At 37.1% G+C, this 18,162-nt stretch overlaps 7 protein-coding genes across 13 annotated transcripts; 4 read left to right on the forward strand and 3 right to left on the reverse strand.

Annotated features, from left to right (window-relative positions):
• The first annotated feature begins 185 nt into the window (after positions 1-185).
• AT3G10974 (uncharacterized protein) lies at positions 186-691 on the forward strand. Its single transcript, NM_001337905.1, has 2 exons — positions 186-280; positions 404-691. Exon 2 carries the CDS (start codon positions 463-465, stop codon positions 586-588), a length of 126 nt encoding a protein of 41 aa, NP_001319519.1. The 5' UTR covers positions 186-280; positions 404-462; the 3' UTR covers positions 589-691.
• Positions 692-1,486: 795 nt separating this feature from the next.
• AT3G10980 (PLAC8 family protein) lies at positions 1,487-4,574 on the forward strand. The gene has a single exon (NM_111935.6). The coding sequence runs from the start codon at positions 2,085-2,087 to the stop codon at positions 3,774-3,776; it is 1,692 nt and encodes a 563-aa protein (NP_187709.5). The 5' UTR covers positions 1,487-2,084; the 3' UTR covers positions 3,777-4,574.
• Positions 4,575-5,511: 937 nt separating this feature from the next.
• Positions 5,512-6,955, forward strand: SAG20 (senescence associated gene 20). Its single transcript, NM_202550.2, has one exon. The coding sequence runs from the start codon at positions 6,051-6,053 to the stop codon at positions 6,381-6,383; it is 333 nt and encodes a 110-aa protein (NP_974279.1). The 5' UTR covers positions 5,512-6,050; the 3' UTR covers positions 6,384-6,955.
• A 396-nt stretch (positions 6,956-7,351) lies between these two features.
• Positions 7,352-9,047, reverse strand: AT3G10986 (LURP-one-like protein (DUF567)). The gene is made up of 3 exons (NM_001125142.2): positions 8,735-9,047; positions 7,818-8,063; positions 7,352-7,612 (listed from the first exon to the last, which is right to left on the reverse strand). The coding sequence occupies exons 1-3, from the start codon at positions 8,945-8,947 to the stop codon at positions 7,478-7,480; spliced, it is 594 nt and encodes a 197-aa protein (NP_001118614.1). The 5' UTR covers positions 8,948-9,047; the 3' UTR covers positions 7,352-7,477.
• A 689-nt stretch (positions 9,048-9,736) lies between these two features.
• AT3G10990 (F-box associated ubiquitination effector family protein) lies at positions 9,737-10,270 on the reverse strand (the record flags this gene model as incomplete). Its single annotated transcript, NM_111936.1, has 1 exon — positions 9,737-10,270. The coding sequence occupies one exon, from the start codon at positions 10,268-10,270 to the stop codon at positions 9,737-9,739; it is 534 nt and encodes a 177-aa protein (NP_187710.1).
• A 572-nt stretch (positions 10,271-10,842) lies between these two features.
• On the forward strand, positions 10,843-13,864 carry AT3G11000 (DCD (Development and Cell Death) domain protein). Of its 2 annotated transcripts, NM_001161132.1 has the most exons (8): positions 10,843-11,219; positions 11,296-11,374; positions 11,460-11,634; positions 11,712-11,813; positions 11,894-12,075; positions 12,170-13,225; positions 13,322-13,399; positions 13,505-13,864. In NM_001161132.1, the coding sequence occupies exons 1-8, from the start codon at positions 11,122-11,124 to the stop codon at positions 13,556-13,558; spliced, it is 1,824 nt and encodes a 607-aa protein (NP_001154604.1). In that variant the 5' UTR covers positions 10,843-11,121; the 3' UTR covers positions 13,559-13,864. The 2 variants fall into 2 exon arrangements, with proteins under 2 accessions (NP_001154604.1, NP_187711.3); NM_111937.5 differs by lacking the exons at positions 11,296-11,374; positions 11,460-11,634 and having other exon boundaries at positions 10,843-11,046; positions 11,149-11,219; positions 11,636-11,813.
• On the reverse strand, positions 13,771-17,260 carry RLP34 (receptor like protein 34; the record flags this gene model as incomplete). Of its 6 annotated transcripts, none has more annotated exons than NM_111938.3 (2): positions 14,259-16,958; positions 13,771-14,022 (listed from the first exon to the last, which is right to left on the reverse strand). In NM_111938.3, the coding sequence occupies exon 1, from the start codon at positions 16,945-16,947 to the stop codon at positions 14,263-14,265; it is 2,685 nt and encodes an 894-aa protein (NP_187712.2). In that variant the 5' UTR covers positions 16,948-16,958. The 6 variants fall into 6 exon arrangements, with proteins under 6 accessions (NP_187712.2, NP_001326085.1, NP_001326086.1 ...); NM_001337908.1 differs by lacking the exon at positions 13,771-14,022 and having other exon boundaries at positions 14,263-16,469; positions 16,569-17,260; NM_001337907.1 differs by lacking the exon at positions 13,771-14,022 and having other exon boundaries at positions 14,263-16,469; positions 16,542-17,260.
• Between the last annotated feature and the right edge of the window lie 902 nt (positions 17,261-18,162).

The following is an 18,162-nucleotide window of genomic DNA, read 5'->3' on the forward strand; positions in this document are numbered from 1 at the left end:
AATTAGATAAAAAATCCATATAAGATTTTATCATGAATTTCTTGAAAGATCTCCAATTATTAAATGTATATTCCTAGAAAAAACTATATACAGAATAATGACTAATTTGCCACAAAATACAATTATTCTTACATATATAAATTGCATCAAAAGGGTGATAAGTTATCAATTTCAACACTGATTTACTCTTGAAATATCTCTTTCTCAATAGAACTTCCAAAGGAAATGAAGTAAGTCTCTAACATTCTCACTTTCTTTTGCCTCATAGCTCTCCTATCCCGTAAGCATTTCTTATATCTCTGAGATTTTGTTCATTTCTGTAATCTAAAACTCAATCAATAAGACTTATTACTATTTAAAACAATATTAGCATACATGACTTAAGTTAGTTTTAACGGTGTAGATATAACATTCTCAAGTGTTAGCGTGGTGGAAGGTAGAAACACGTTGGAGCATGAAGCCATGTCGCATGTGATTAACCAAAAGACTTCTCCATATGTTGTGCATCCGCAAAAGGTTCCATGCGCTGATTGCACTTGGCCATGTGATCCTGTTGTAGTTGGTGAAGGTTGTATATGTCGTTGCTAAAATTTCCGTTTCTATCATAATTTCGCCATATATAATGTGTTGGACCTTCGATAAAAATTAAATAACAATAAAATTATATTTATTATTGATTGCTCGGAGAAAGAGATATAATGATACCATGAATCTCTTTCTCATAACTACATGGTATAGGAAGTTGAAGAAAACAATATGTTGATTTGCATTTCTCCATAAAAGACTTCTCCACATGTTATGCATCCGCAAAAGCACCCATGCGCTGATTTGCACTTGCCCATGTGATCTTGTTGTATCTGGAGAATGTCATATATGTCGATGCTAAAGTTTTTTTTATTTTATCGAATATCCGCCAAAATGTATTTGGCCTTCCACAAAATAATAATTATTATTGATTATAAACTCTGAGAAGGAGACCATAATTTCTTTCTCATGACAACATTGTCATTGTTAATCATCCAAATCGATTTCACTCTATGTGTTGTACACGCATCACATGAACAATACAACATACTATGTCTCAGTGATATCGCACAGCTGAATAGCTGATCTACTTTCAAGTTAACATACAACACAAAAAAAAAAAAAAAACTATGATAGATAAGAAGAATATGGTTGGTAGTAAGAAAATGTATTTTCCCTAGATCAAATTCCAAAACTTGATACAAAAACTCTAAATTAACCACTGGATGGCTTCGATTCTGTCATTAACGTGCGAGAATCTCGGTGTAATCGAGATCATTATAAACTTAATGATATTTTATCATTCTAAGAGCTAGTCTTGGAAGGTGTGAAGACTTTATTAATCAAGTATATATAAATTATCAAAAAACACAACCCAAAAAACAGTAAGAACAATACACATCTGTAACAGCTTGTCAGTAAATTAGTAGTAATAATTAAAATCTGATAAATACTATATGCTAAAACGTTTTGTGTATCTTATTTTTGTGAGTACACTAATACAATAATGCTTTTTTTTTTCCTTTTCATGAATAAAAAAAAACGTATTGGGACAATAATGGCGGCCTGATCAACGCTAAGTTAACTGCAACCACGAGAAAAAAAGAATCCGAGACTAGTTCTTCCCCAACGACCAATCTTATGTTGCATCAATTTCACAACAGAAGCCTTACCTTTTCATTACACGCATATTGCTTCTTCAAAGTTTCCTTTTAGATAAATTCTTAGTCTGAGTAACATCTCTTTCTTGTCTTGGGGGTTTCTCTGTAATTGCAGCTGAATCGGATCTTGGGCAATTTTTAAATTCCGATTCAACGAGTTTCTCAACTAAGGGTTTGATTCCTTTTCTTTTTCATCTTTGTTTATTCAAATCTGAATACTTTGTTAGGTTTCAATGTGCTGAGAAGTAGAAGAAGCTTCGTTGGCAAGTCCGAATCTTTTCTTCTTCTTTTTTCTGGGTTTTATATTCTTTGCCAACAATGTTTAAGCTTGCAAAGCATATATTCCTTTGAGTAGCTGTTTTATTCCTACAAAGATTTGATCTTCAATAGAGAGAGATAATGGGATCTAATTGTGATGGGAATTTGAAAGCAGAGATTGAAGAATCTAATGGTTCTTCTGGCAAAAATACTAAGGTTCCTCCTTGTCCTCTTGATGTTTCTACATCTAGAAGAACTTTGATTGGTGATGGTAAACCTAGGAGATGGTCTATTAGTGCTTTACCTGATGCTTCTAGTAGATTCCAGCTTCTCAAATTTGGTTCTCCTTCTGCTAAGTTCAAGAAAATGGCTGAGGATAGAGACGAGGTTTCACGGTCAGTGACTAGCTCAAGTAACGGAAGCAGTCATAATTTCAGGGAAAGAATCAGTGGCGTGCTTCACCGGAAAATAGATTGGAGTTCTCTGATGAATATGGGGAAAGAATGGATTAGGAATCCTATTAACATGGCTTTATTCGTTTGGATACTTGTTGTTGCAGTCTCTGGTGCTATTCTCTTCATGGTTATGACTGGTATGTTGAATCATGCTTTGCCTAAGAAGTCACAGAGAGATGCTTGGTTTGAAGTTAACAATCAGATTCTTAATGGCTTGTTTACTTTGATGTGTCTTTATCAACATCCCAAACGGTTTTATCACTTAGTGCTTCTTTGTAGATGGAAGCATGATGATATTACTAAGCTTAGGAAAGCTTATTGCAAGGATGGGACTTATAAGCCTAATGAATGGATGCACATTATGGTTGTTGTCATTTTGCTTCACTTGAATTGTTTTGCTCAGTACGCGCTTTGTGGTCTTAATGTTGGATACAGGAGATCAGAGAGACCTCCCATTGGAGTTGCTATATGTATCTCTGCTGCCATTGGAGCTCCTGCGGTTGCGGGTTTGTACACTATACTAAGTCCACTTGGGAAAGATTATAATGATTCTAATGAAGACGAGGAGAATCAACTGAAGCAACGTGAAGAAGGGTCTGTTAATCGTCGGTTTACTTTAGAGAGGAGGTATTCGTTTGCCTCTGCTTCCACGGGGGTTGGGGATGGGATGGTTCCGGTGAGTGATCCTCAGTGGAGTGGTGGAATTTTGGATATTTGGGATGATATTTCATTGGCTTATCTTTCTCTTTTCTGCACTTTCTGTGTCTTTGGATGGAACATGGAGAGAGTTGGGTTTGGGAACATGTATGTTCACATAGCTACGTTTATTCTCTTCTGTTTGGCACCTTTCTTTATATTCAACTTAGCTGCGGTTAATATCGATAATGAGACGGTCAGGGAGGCGTTAGGGATATCTGGAATCCTTCTTTGTGTGTTTGGTTTGCTCTATGGTGGATTCTGGAGAATTCAGATGAGGAAAAGATTCAAATTACCGAGTTATAATTTCTGTTTCGGTAGAGCCGCGATTGCTGATTGTGCGCTCTGGTTATGTTGTTGTTGGTGCTCTTTAGCACAAGAAGTTAGGACTGCAAACTCTTATGAGATAGTGGAAGACAAATTCTGCCAAAGAAAAGAAGAGAAGAATATGGTATCTCCGAATTTGGTATCACCTTTGCCTCGTGAAGACGGTGTGTTTGATCCTCGGTTTGGTCTCGGGAGCTCCCCTAAGAACATAAGTGGAGCTAGTTCTCCTAGCCCGAGCAGGTTTTGGAAAGAGGCACATAGCCCAAATGTACAGACACCTAGAGAGAAAGAAGAGGTTAAAAGCGATGTTGCTCTGACTCCACCTTCTCCTCTGTCTATACACCGAGAAGCTTGATTTGTAAAACCATGGAAATCCGAGTCCACTGGTAACCCTCCTTTCCTTTCTCTTTAGATGTTGTATGAATATGATTTGAGGACAACTTTTGAATACAAGTCTCTTTGAGTGTTTTACAAAAAAAATTATGAAGCTGGTTTCTTCATGTGAGTTGTATACAATTTCAGTTTCTGGTTTAGAGAACTTTCACGGCTTCTTCTGTAATGTAAATTTGTCTGTCATGCTTCAGTGAGACTTTGAGTGATCTATGTACCTTTGCAGGCTTTGCTTTTTTACTTCTAATTCATGATTCGAACCAGATGGTTGGAGAAGTTGTTGGCTTTTGAGGTTAAGTAGTAAGAACCATAGGAGATTTTGAGTCAGTCATATTCACAATTCTTTATTTTGCTTGGTTTTCTGGTCCGGTTTGGGGTTCAAATTCTCAAGTCTCAGTGGATTACATAAGGGATCACAGTGTATCTATAAACCCACGTATCGCTAATGGTGATCTACACCTGATTTAGATAGAGGAGACTCCACAATGTTAACAAATAATATAAAACTATAGTGCTATTAGTGAAAATGATACCACAAGTTGTCATTAGCAGAGAAAGATCAGTATCAATATCCAATATAGGAATGAAGCGTCACTGTCTTAAAGAGTCATTATCGTGGAGAACCACATCACTAATCCACTTATGTGTAGTTAGTTGTTTGTAATCAACTTTTTGTATTTTCTTGTGTAATCCAACTTTTGATGTATTAGTTTAAGCTGTATTACTTTTAAAAGCTTGCCTTTATTTTCCTTGTGAAATTCTGCATAAATATCAAAAGAGATTTATGACAAAACAATGTTGCTTTTTCATCATTAACGGTTGTGGTATTTTAGCCAATCAAATTCTTTAGTTTCTAATTTTAAAGTTGTGTTTAAAAACAAAAATGTACCACTATCGTCGACATAAGAAAAAAGTATCTAAGCTTAAAACGCTAACATTCATACCAATTTAAATTTATATCATTCCAAAGTTCTTCAAAATCCCTTAGTCTCTCTATTTCAATATGTACGTATAAAAATGTATTATAAGACATCGAAACGTGTCATGTGTACACTGAAGTCGCAGGACTAGAAGGAGCTAATAGGTGGCCATGGTGCTCTACGTGGACTCTCTGTGTGACACGTGTCAAAGTGATTATGCATCTTTCAAACTTCTGTGATAGGTTGGTTGGCCCGACCAAGACGACCAACATACTCGTTGAACACGTTTCGTTGCATATTTCTGTATTCATCTGTATTAATACTAATAAGAAACCATTTCTGTTTGACTGTATTAATGAATAATGATTCCTGAAGATTTTAAATTATTTCTTCCAATAATATGAGCATAGAAAATTATTAAGAACTAATTAATTCTTTCAAGTGGAAAGTCATTATTGAAAATAAGTTAGAGATTTATCGGTTAGTGGGTTTTAAGTAATTTTAAGATGTAGAGAAAACTATGTATTAATGGATCATTATTCTGTATCAAAATTATGTGTAGTTTGTTAAATAATTTATTGATACTAATTAAAATTGGTGTTATTCTCTAAATGCTTTTTCAATAGATTCAAGAAACTTTTGATTCCACATTTTATTTTAATAGATTTAGAAGTGTTTTTAATTGAACATAGCTAGAACTTTTGACTTTCAATTCCATTTTCTCATAAATTTATAGTTTAAACTTAAAGTCAAGAAAAAATCTTACATAAGTGATAAAATTTCATAGATATCTAAAGTCAATAGATATTTTGACTTACCAATTACCATAAGCAAATTCAATTAACCTATTAAATATTCACCTAATACGACGACGGTGGGGTCAAACATTAGCTGGCTCAACTTTCAAAGCCCTTTATCTTCAGGTCCCACAATTTAGTTTAACCCAATAACATGGTAACACGTGTCAGATTAAGCTAAATATCCAAAAACCTTAAAAATAGTATGCGTTACAGAGAATCAGATCCCAACCCCAAGCCTCTATATAAATCCCAGAATCATCAGTACCATTTTTCAAAATCCTTCAAGAATCGCTTCATCTTCTTCTTCTTCAACAAATCGAGTCCTTTTTCTGATAACTCATTTCGATTTCAGAAACTCGCCAAGAACTGGATACTCTGGCGGAATCAGAGATTAAGAACCGAGACGTGGTTCTGAAACTGTATGAAGCCCTGAGATCTCGCGACGTCAAATCTGTGCACCAGATCTTAACCCCAGATCTGGAGTATTGGTTCCACGGTCCTCCGCCGCACCAGTTTTTGATGCGCGTACTCACCGGAGGTGTCTCTCCGTCTTCTTCCTCCTTCGAATTCGTACCTCTCTCCGTCGTTTCCTTCGGATCTACCGTAATCGCGGAAGGCTGCGACGCCGCGACATCGATTTCTTGGATCCACGCTTGGACTGTAGCGAATGGGATAATCACACAGGTGAGGGAGTACTCTAACACTTCTCTCACCGTCACACGGATCGGTAACGTTGTTGCTGGACGACGCTCCGCTGAGATTGCGCCTCCGTCGCATTGTTCCTCCGTGTGGGAAAGCCAATTCTCGGGTCGGGCTGGTAAACCCGTACCCGGTTTGGTTCTGGCGATTTGAAAGAGTTTGGTAAAGTAAGTAACAGCCACGTCAGGAGAATAACTAAATAAAGGCTGCTTACGTGTCTGTGTGTGGTTGGTTTGTTTGTTGTATGGGTTAAAAAGGATTTTGTTGCTGTTTTAAACGCGGTGTGGGCTTCTGGGGCTACGGTCGCGTTTGGCTGTCGCTAGTTTTTTTTTTTTTTTAAGTTGTTTGTCTGAAAATTCGTGTGGGTTTGTGTTTTTTAGTGGGAGCAAGTATGGGGAAACCCAAATCGACTTGTTGTCCCGTTGCGTTTGATGTAACGTTTGCTTATGTTATAATTGAAATAAAAAAGTGCTTTTGGGATCTTTTGATGATTAAAGTTGTTTAGTACGAGAAGTTGTGCATTTGTTGGCAAAAGATGATAACCATAACGTATGGCCCATATCTTTTTGTGAATTAGCCATGATTTGATAAACAAGTTGATTATGTACCTCATTTTGTAATAATATCAATGCGTGACAACTTTATTTGGTTATTGTGGATTATAGGATTTGATACATAAGAGTTCTGTTTATCTAAGTTTTCTGATTTGGATATTGTGGCTTATAGGATTTTACTACATAGTTTGTCTTCAATGGAAAAAGAAGTATAGAATTGAAGAATTGATTAAATGCAATCGTGGACGCAAATATTAAAAAAGAGTTAAAAATAATGAAAAGAGAAAGAATTGGGAGTGGGAAGCAACGAGGAAGGTCACTTGTGCGTCTTTTTGTGGATGTGGACACGCATTTATTCGCGTGATATATTTATCTTTTGGCGTTTGTATGGTCAAATTGGTGTGACGACTGGAACGATAATAACAGAACGGAGGAACTAGTAAACAAAACACATTAATCAATTTTAGAAGATAAAACTTATAAAAGTCTACATGGGCGTATTCATTTTTTTTTTAATTAAACGTGCGATGCACTGACGCAAATGTTGACATTCATTGAACTAGATGTGTTTTTGATGTCTCCCATACCCAAAATATTCATGAAATGTTATCCAAAATATTTATGTATATTACAAACCCATTTATCTAAAACATTTGAACAAAAATGTATACTGAAACAGTAGTTTTTTTTTGTCTAACGTAGATTGGAAGTATCATCTGTGATTACAAGTAACGCCACGACAAATGCGAAATCCACATATGGATTAACTCTCACTTTGAAGCTGTAACTCCCTTTTATGAGTCCTCCCCATGTGAAATCATGAACCACCTGCATAATTTAAGCTCTCATTTATCTTTTTCTTTTAACGTAGTAGTAAAATCACTATAGTGTTGGTCCTTCGAACAAGAAGCTATATATGGGTGCAACTGGTAGTTAGCTAGAGGAACAAGCTAAAATGTGACATAATTTACCGTATAATATTTTAATTATCGAATAAACCAAAGAAGGTAGGAATAATGCATGAATGACATACCTCAGCAAGAAGAGTATTGTGAATTGGCTCGAAGAGTTTGAAAGAAGAGCCGATATAACGACCAAATGTTTGAAAATCTGGCTCGACACTACTTATGTCCGTTGAAGATTGGTCTGGCGGTAAAGTGACATCAAGTGATGTTTTGAAGGATAATAGATTTGGTTCCCTTGCTGAGAAAAGAAGATTATCAGATTCTGTGCTATCTCCTTTGTATACTTCCCAATTGTATCGCATTGGTACTAGTCCCTGAAACATGGTTCATTTGTTACTTTCAGAAAACCTAGTCCTTACTCGTGAATGTGGCCAATTGGTCATGAGATGGATTCAACTTTTTTTCTTCTCACGAGAGCATAAATTATGCTTTCAAGTCACAAATACTTCTAAACATATCTAGACATTCTATTGACTACATATGTTTTAACTCTTTTGAGTGTCAAATCAAATTTTCATTGTTTTACGTTCTACAGTTAAAAATTTGATCATTTTGTCATTGCCGATATGGTTAATCGAACCGATTAATCAATTAGTCATTCCATTGCTGGATACTAATAATTTGAGACTGTTAAGCAACAAACTAAGGAGAAAAGTTGGCAAAAAGATTTGGTTTTAGGCCATTTACCACTCAGCCCGTCTATTGACATCTACCAATTTTCTGATTAATGAAATTAGGCAATACTACCTTGATGGGTTAAGCTAGGTTCTATATGTGGGCAAAATTAGGTTATGCAGCCAAATTGCCATTTAAAAACGTTTCGTATAATCGACCTTGTATTAAGAAATATTTAATGAGTCGTTCCATTAAAATTTTTAAAACCGAACTAAAGTTTATATAACACAATTAACATGTGATGATCATCAACAATACGACAGAATGATTTTCGTAGATAAATAGATGTGATTAGTGATGTTTGTGTGACCTTAGTACGCATGGAGAGAAGAGGAATTCCGGCGGCGTCACGGAGGACACGTTTACGGCGGATGTTCCAAATGCCACCGTCCACGGTGAAGATGAGATTGTTAGAAAGATCGAAAACGTCGTAGCGTTCCCTTTTCAGGCTCTCACGCCGCCTTCTCACCACCAGCTCCGTCGTGTACGGATTACAAAACATCTCTCCCACAACACTCACCATTTTTATCCAACAAAATAATGAACAAGTCTGTCTGATACAAGATTTCTAATTAAAGGATCGCATTGTCTTGATTTTTTCTCAATTTTTTCTTTTATATTACTTAAATAAAGAGAAGAAAAGTAGAGCTTATTACTTAAAGTTAATTAACGCGGTTCTTAGATTGCTTGAAGCAGAAGGAAATATTATTCATTTACTATTTTACTCTTATTAAAGAAGTTTTTTTCTTTTTTCTTTTTTGTGTGGTTTATGAATGCGACACGAAGAGAGGAATACGGTGTTCTAGCTAGTATTTTATCAAGCTTCTTGGTCATGTCCAAATCCGAATTTCTTCATTGACTAAGATAAAAGAGGGAATATTTTCTTAAGAAACAGAGATCATTGTGTGATTATCTTGATGATCAATAGACAATAGTCTTCAGAAGATTAACTTCATCAGTTGATGTTGATGAACGAATATGTTTGCTAATTTGTTATTTGATTCTCTTATAGTATTATCTCTTCCAAAATTCTCTTTCTTCTTGAAAAATGGAAAACCAAACACAACAAAAAGTTCAGAAGTTCTTGCGATTAGAAATAAGATTCTTCTCTTAGTATAGTATGTTTAGATATAAATTAAATAGAATGAAATAATGTATTATTTTACTGAAATGGAGAACAATACATAAGAAAAATATATGAAATAAATGATCCTTATGATTGGAACTTAATAGCCTAAATCTCAAGGTGTATAAAATACTAAAATACTTGAACAAGCTTAATGTTCTCTACATGGTTTAGATATATGTAACATCACTTACCGTTAAGCTCTTCCATTCCTTGGATTTCAAGTCTTATGATCGTGTTCCTCTCGATATTGTAGTAGAAGACGTAGGAAGGCATAAATGTAGATGGGTACTTGTACGAAAACACAATTTCATTGGTGCAACTGCCAACCATTCCAAGAAGTCGTAGCTTGGTCTCTTCTCCAACTACATTCTTCCACAGAGGAGGCAACATGTATACATGCTTCGACCAATCATGTTTTTCAGCGTCTTCTAGGACCCGCAACTCGAAACTTTTACTTGTTCCACTAACAATATCGGTAGACTCTTCCGTCATCAACAAACCTAATTTGCCATTGTAGTTTATCATAGTTGTTGAACTAGGCAAATCTCTATCGAAAGTTTCCATGACTTTCATAAAGCTGAACTTCTCCGAGCTAATATCGAAGCAAACTACTATAGTAACCATTAAAGACCCTTTTTCGACGGCAGTATAATACAAAACACTGTTAATGCATATTTCAGTACCACGAGGAACATGGGGTTTGCAACATTCAATCATCCTCCATGATTTTCTTTTAGTTTCTAGTGTTAGAACTTGATACTCTTGGCATTGATACTCGTTAGCCAAAACCTTGAACTGTTTCTTAGTCTTACAAAAGTAAAAGAATTGTGCAATACTTGCAACCTAAAAAGATAAACATCTAATATTTCACACATTTTATAAAACAAAAGAATTAAAAATTTAAAATATGTTATTTTTTGAATTTATTTTTAGTAACCTTGCTCCAATTTCTGGATTTAAACAACAATTATAATTTCAGAATTAAATTAAAAATGATGGTAACAACAAATTTATTAATTTTTGTTTTGTCATGATCTTAAACAAACCTATAAAATCTGTCTACTTTATTAACCCAGAGCATTGACGTGATTGTCGTACAGGCAACTGCAACGTCTCTCTGCATTCTCTGATGAATAATATTACGGAAACACCCCTATAACTTTCCATTTTAGTGTCAAAGCCCAAAAACCCAAAAGGGTAAACTCGTCTCATAAATATTTCTTTTTCGCGCTTCATCTATTTTCTTTCTCTCGGAAAATAAATTGCAGTGTTTTCTGCGATTTCCAGTCTATACCTTTTTGTTTTAACTCTCTCTCTCTCTCTCTCTCTCATACTAGCCATTATCAAATCGAAGAAACTCTAAGATTTTTCTCTTCAAATTCCATTTCTCTGTGAAAATTTCTTCATCCTAATGCGTTTCTCGACTGTTATTCGCAGGAATTTGAGTTTCTGAAGATTCGGTTCGCTTCGTCTTCTTCGTCTCTATCGTTCAGGTAAGGTCTTCTCTTACTCTAGCTGTTGTTTTTATTTTTGAAATTTCTTTGAGATTTTGTGGAGATTGTGCTCTAATGTTGCTCTGTTTGCTTATCTCTAAGCTCGGAAACCTTGAATCTCTCTTCGGTCGTCTCCTTAAACCTCAAGTAGCTGTGCGCTTAAGGAATCTGAGGTATTATTGTCTCAACTTCGCAGATTTGTTTTCATTTCGTTGTTTCCGTTTCAGATTTCAGTTTTGTCTCTTTTAGAAACCTTCGATTTTGGTTTGTCACTGAGCGTTTGCTGAGAAAGAACTCATGTGGGTATGAGATCTTTCATTTTTCTTTGGTTTCTTAATTAGGAACTGTTGTTAACGTTCAGTGATTGAAGATCCTCTCTGCTTAAGGTTTCTGGAACTCGTGAATTTTTTTAGGTTTATGTGTTGCTAACATTGTCTCAAAATGCAAGTTGGTCCTACTTAGAGTATCTGGGAACGAGTACTTCAGATAATAACTGCAAATTGCTTGATGATTTTAATGACAGTTTTGTGTTGACGATTTACTGTCACTTATGCTTTTGTTACGCTTTTGGTTTTGACATGCTTTCTAGTGAGAAGCAATGGGTGCAGGGAGGAAGACAGAGACCTATACATTGGCTCAGGATGGTCAATACATATCAGGATAAGGAAATATGTGTGTGAGGAATCTGAAGAAGGGAGATCTTTGTGGGGTTATATTTGGATGCAAGTTCAGCACTATCAAAGAGTGCTATGCTAAGAATTTGTTTGGTTAGTTGGCTATACAATCTTTGAGGCTTAAAGTTTAATGACGACCAGGATTTTGAAAATGATGCTTGTTTTGTGAACAGGCTTACCAGCCCCGCACATGGCTTATATCAAGAACATTGATCCTGGTTTGACGCTGTTCCTGTTCAACTACAGTGACAGAACACTTCACGGCATCTTTGAAGCTGCTAGTGAAGGAAAACTGAACATTGATTCCAAAGCTTGGTCTCCAAATGGGACAGATCCAAGTCCATATCCTGCTCAGGTACCTTTGCTTAGTACAGAACGTCTTCTTTAGTTGAGTCACCCAAATGTCCTCTAAACAGAAATGTATCTCGTTCTGCAAATCTTTGCCACAGGTAAAGGTACGAGTCCGAGTGCGGTGTGAGCCCTTGCCTGAAGAAAAGTTCAGCCCAGTAATTGTTGAGAATTACAATGACGACAAGATGTTTTGGTTTGAACTAGATCGAGGTCAGACAAACAAGCTGCTCCGTTTGTTTAAACCATCCCCATCTGTTAGGCCACCAACGATATCCAGAGATGCTGTACCACCACCCAGAAAGCCTATTCCGGCATCTTCTCTTGCACAGATAGGTGACTCGGGAGCAACGCGTATTGATAAGTGGAGCAATCTGTTCAAATCTTCCGATGAGTCTACCAAAAACAAAGAGAAAGACTCGAAAGAAGGTGCACTCGGAGCAGGTTCGAGATTAGTCAATCTTGGAAAAACTAAAGAATGGGAAACAGCTTCCAATAATGCAGATGAGCGAAGAACTCAACCATCAGTGTCACAGTCTGGTACATCTTACTCATCAGCTCTGAGTCACATGACCGCTTCTTCAACTCAGGAGAAGAAAAATTCTATAACAAATGAAGGTTCATCTCAAGCATGTAAAGGTGTTGAAAATCCTTGGACATCTGCTGCTCGAGTTCCACCTATACACCAAGACAGTGGAGGATTCAGAAATGCTGCAATGGAAGGTGAAGATGTCAAAGTGAATGCTTATCATCATCAGCAAAATCTCCATCCAACACAAAAGGGAACCTCTACTACAGCTAACAATAGAATAGTACCTAGCATTAGCAAGGAAGAGCCTGCTGAGGATACATATTCATTCATCGATTGGGATGCAACATCTTCCTTTCAAGTCCATCTCGATGGACTGAACAAGATTTTGGAGGATCCTAAGGATAAGGAATGTTTCAAGAGCTTAGTGGGTAACACAGGACAAGCTTCTTCATCTATGGTGCCTAACAGTTGGGAGGATGACTTTGAGGAAAGAAGTATAGCTAAATCGCCTTGTGGATCATCGTATGTTTCTGCCGGTACAGGAGACGTGGTTGATGACATCGGACGTATGGATAATTTCAAGATGGAAATTGGATCTCCCACTGTTGTGGATATATTGACTGAGGTAAGTTTAAGGTCATCCATCGTTCTCTGAACTATAAAAAACAGTTTTGCTTGTGACCCTCTAATGAAACATTATGAATATGTTTTTCTCTGCTAGCTATTGGCGGAAGTCAAGGAGTTGAAGCATACTCAGCTGAAACAAGCTGAGAGGATGATTACTTTGGAGATGGAGCTGGTAAAAACACTTTGCAAAACTCGTAAATTGATACTTTTTCTTTTGTTTTTTTCTTACCTAGCTTCAAATGCAAACTTTCTTATCTTTTGTTTGGGTTCTTTGCAGCTTGAAACAAGAAGGGATATACTTCGGCTAAAAGGGAGCAATGGAAGTTTTTAAGCATATGGTAACTAGCTACTTTCTTTCTTTTGAACAAATGCGCTAAAAGGAAGAAGAATATGGAAATGATTTGACTCAACGTTCGAAACTGGCTCTAAGGGAATACTCTCTTCTTTTGTTGTCAATCCTTGATTTGGTATGCTTCAGTTTCAGTTTGTATTGCAGAAAAACTAGTATCTGGTTGGTTTTTTCGAACTCACTTCCATCGTTCTTCGCCATAAAAAGGTTTGACTTTAACTATCACATGAAACTTACATTGCCACTAAACTAAAAGCTTTATATCACTCCAAATGTACTTATGGTTCACTTTTTGACAAGCAAAATGAAAGTTATTAATTAGACATTTGAGAGTTCTTAGACAAAACAAACCATAAATGCAGATCTTTGTATATGAGCTTCATTTCTCTCATACCTCCTTCTCTGTTGTTATCTTTGGACACCCTCAGAGCACCAAAGGATTGTGCCTATAAGAAAGCACCAAATACCAAACATAAGAGTTGTTTACATTTTAAAAAATTTCAGCGGTTTAATCACCGAAACAGATTTTTGATTGCTTCTGGGTGCTGTGTGCGAAAACGAAAGATCAAAGAGATATTTCACAAATTTCGGTATCAATTATACGGACCTATATTCAAAAGTTTGTCCACGTAATTTATTCTAATGTTTGCTAACAAATTCGTTTTAAAAATCAGAACATTACCTCTCTAGTGAGTTGTTGTGTGTCTTTTCCGTCTACGATTGTTTCGGCCAAAAGGGTTCATGAACCACTCTGGTTTATAGGAAACGAGTATGTATCCAAACATCAAACCAAAGGCAATACCAGGTCCGAATCCTATTGCAGCTGCTATCCAACTAATCAGATCTTCGTCTTCTTCCTCTGTTTGCGGCGTTTCAAACTGTTGATGTGATGCTGGCGTGTGAATATCTCTGCAAACTTCTTCAAGAGAAGAGCCGAAAAGTCCCAAGTTACCTTCAAAGGAAGAGCAACGCTGCGTTAGAAACTGCTGGCCTCCTGGTACTAGGCCTGTAAGCTGGTTATGAGAGAAGTTCATATACGAAAGCAACGAGAGGTTCCCTATCTCTTGTGGGATTTCTCCATAAAGCTTGTTCTGGGAAACGTCCAACGACTCGAGAGCTGTCAGGTTCCCTATAGATGAAGGGATGTGGCCGGTGAAAGCATTGTTTGACAAGTTGAGCACATGAAGCTCTTTCAATAGACCGATGGACTTTGGAATCTCTCCTTCAAATTTGTTTCCCGAAAAGTCGACTGCTGTGTAGATTGTGAGGATACGTACCAGCTCCGACTCTACACCTTTATTCATCAAAACCATTGAATCTTGGTAATAGCCTGATCCCAGGTAGTTTACATTCGACCCATCTTCGTATGTCCCAAGTGATGACATCCTACTCCACTCCACAAAATACTCTGTCGGCAAACTTCCATTGAAGTGATTATGTGATATGTCGATGATTCGCAACTTAGGGAACAAGGCTTGATTTATTGGTCCATGGAATGCATTGGAGCGAAGGACAAGAACTTGTAGCTTTTGTAGAGAACTCAACCAGAACGGAAACATGTCGTTGATTCTGTTGCTTTCCACGTTCAAAACTTCAAGATTAGAGAAAAATCTCAAAGATCTTGGAAGCTTTCCCACAAGCTGGTTATGGCCGACATCAAGCGACCTTAGACTTTCGAAAATATGCTCTGGAAAACCTCCACTAAGATTATTTTGACGAAGGTTTAGTTCTGAAAGATTACTCTTGAGATTTTCCATACAACGAGGGATTGAACCGCTAAAGTTGTTGTCTGATAAATCGAGAGTGTATAGAGAACGCAACTCACATATGAAAGAAGGAATCTTGCCGGTGAAGTTATTGTTGGAGCCAAGCAAGTACGCCATAGATGGTTCAGGTTTCGTTGGTCTTTGGAAACCGATGAAAGTGTTGTTGGAAAGATTCAAGTAGAACAAGTTTGGTAGCGTCCATAACCAGCCAGGAACTTGACCTTTGATTTTGTTGTTGGAAACGTCTAGAAACCCCAATTCGTGTTGTGTTCTTAGGATCTCTGGAAAATCGGTGATACCGCATCCTGACAAGTACAAAGATTGTATCGATTGCGAAGGAGGATCTGAAGAAACTGAAGACTTGTTTGTGGCTGAAACAAGGTTGCCTGAGAGATCCAATGAACGGAGCGTCTTGAAATATGGTAAGATATCGTTCAAGTCAATCGTAGTGGTGGTCAAATAGGATAGCCTAAGATCGTCAAGCGACTTGAGATGCGAGAAGATACTAAAGTCAACTGGGCGACATTGGGTGTTTAAATGGGAAATGCCAAGTTCCTGAAGGTTGATTAATTTGGAAATGGAACTCGGGATTGGTCCTATGAAGTTGTTGCTGCCAATGTTAAGGTATTGTAGGTTAGATGGTGAAGATATATTCCCAAACTCAAGAGTGCCTTTGAGTTGGTTACCACTCAAACCAAGGTAAGTCAAAGAAGGAATGATGAAGAGAAAAGAAGGGAATGTTCCGGTGAAGGCGTTGTCACTTGCATAAAAAGCCATCAAGTTGGATAGTGAAGTGATATTAGGAGGAAGCGTGCCTGTGAACTTATTGTTGGAGAGTGATACAACTGACAACCCTGTCAAGTTTAGTAGGACATTGGGAAAGTTTCCACCGAGCTTGTTGAAAGAAACATCTAAGCGGGTCAGCTGGTTTAGATTGCCAAAAGAAGATGGGATTTCACCATAGAAATTGTTAACAGAAAGGTAGAGAACGATAAGTTGAGAAAGGTTGCCAATCGAAGATGGAATCTGACCCGAATATTTGTTATAAGAAAGGTGGAGATTGGTGAGATTAGAAAGACCTCCAATTGAAGACGGAAACTGACCAAAAAAACGATTACCAGAAAGACCTAGAAAGGTGAGATGAGAAAGATTACCAATTGAAGATGGAATCTGACCAAAAAAACGATTACCAGAAAGACCTAGAAAGGTGAGATGAGAAAGATTACCAATTGATGATGGAATCTGACCCGAAAACTGATTAAAAGAAAGGTCGAGAGAGGTGAGACGAGAAAGGTTTCCGATTGAATTCAGAATCTGACCCGAAAAACGATTATAAGAAAGGTCGAGAGAGGTGAGATGAGACAGATTTTCAATTGAAGACGTGATTTGACCTTCAAAATCATTATGTGAACGGTCTAGAGTGGTTAGGAAATGAAGGTTTCGAATACTGCTGTTGGAATGAAACCGGCCATGGAGGGAGCTGCAGCTAAGGTTGAGCTCGATCACTTCCCCGGACTTGGCATTGCACGTGACTCCCTCCCAATTACAACAGTCGCTGTTATTCCCCCATGACTCCGTCTTCCGATGAGATTCAATGCCAACCATCTTACAAGTAGGAGAAGGCTTCCCAATCTCAAACTCGTTTTTGAACTTGAGAAGTGCATCCTTTTGTTCGGGACGACACAAGTGCCTAGTAGGAGCCGCAAGCACGTCCGAAAAATGACAAATGAATAAGAAAGTAAAAGAAAGAGTAATACGAATGATACTCGTTGAGACCACCCAAGAGCCTTTCATCCTCCTTAATTTACGCTAGCTAGCTAGTCGAATTTTCTTGAATATTGATAAAAGAAAGTGGAGTTTGTGGTAGTAAATAAGATGGTTTCGTGCCCATCTCTTTATAGACATAGTAATAGATTCTACTCCACAAAGATAAATCCAACACAGCTTGACTCACATTATATAACCAGTCTTTCTACCAAGTGTTCTTCACGTTGAAACGAAAAGACTTAAAAGAGTCTTCATGTTGAATAGTCCATTTCCACACATTTTGTCTTTACTTTAATTACGTACAGGAAACTTCGAAAAGTTGTTTTCCCAACCAAATTGGACGACTTGTTACTATGTCTATAAGTCTGATATTATTAGTTCAGAGATGGATATTATCAATTTTGTGCATCAGTCTGAAAAACAAACTCGGGCTAAGGCCCAACAACATAGGAGGATAAAAATAAAACGCAGGCCCATTTGATCACATTCCACCGAACTCAGAAGAGTATAAGTATTCCCCTTTTTGAAAAGAAAGAACAGATAACGTAAGATCGGTTGTGTCTCGCCGCAATTTCTCTTCATACCGTCGTCAACATGTAACGTTCTGTAGTCCGCATGAAACCTTAGCAAATTCGCGAGCTTCGATTTCCAAATTATGGGGGTTTAGGCCGACCGATAATTGAAGACCGTGATGACGAGTTTGATTTTGTCTCATTGATAATGCGTGGACATTTGCTTTGTGTTTGATGATTACTGTTAGAGACTTAGAGTTATTGTACTTAGTAGAAGAGACTAATTGTAAATTAATTAATGCGAGCTTTGGAGTTCAAAAAACCTATAACTGAACTAGAATCTCGTTAATTATTTGTGTGTTTCTCTGATTTTATGCTTTCAGGATAAAACACTGTTTGATGTGCTTCGTATATTCTCTCTTAGAATGAAATGAATTCAGAAGAAAAGTTTGTGGGTGATGGTGATAATCATGGTTGTGATGTTGCTTTGTGTTTGTTTGATTACTTATTTTTTGGAATTTTGGATGTATATTATTCAATT

Source organism: Arabidopsis thaliana, chromosome 3, assembly GCF_000001735.4.
Source record: "Arabidopsis thaliana chromosome 3, partial sequence".
Taxonomy (NCBI): Eukaryota; Viridiplantae; Streptophyta; class Magnoliopsida; order Brassicales; family Brassicaceae; genus Arabidopsis; species Arabidopsis thaliana.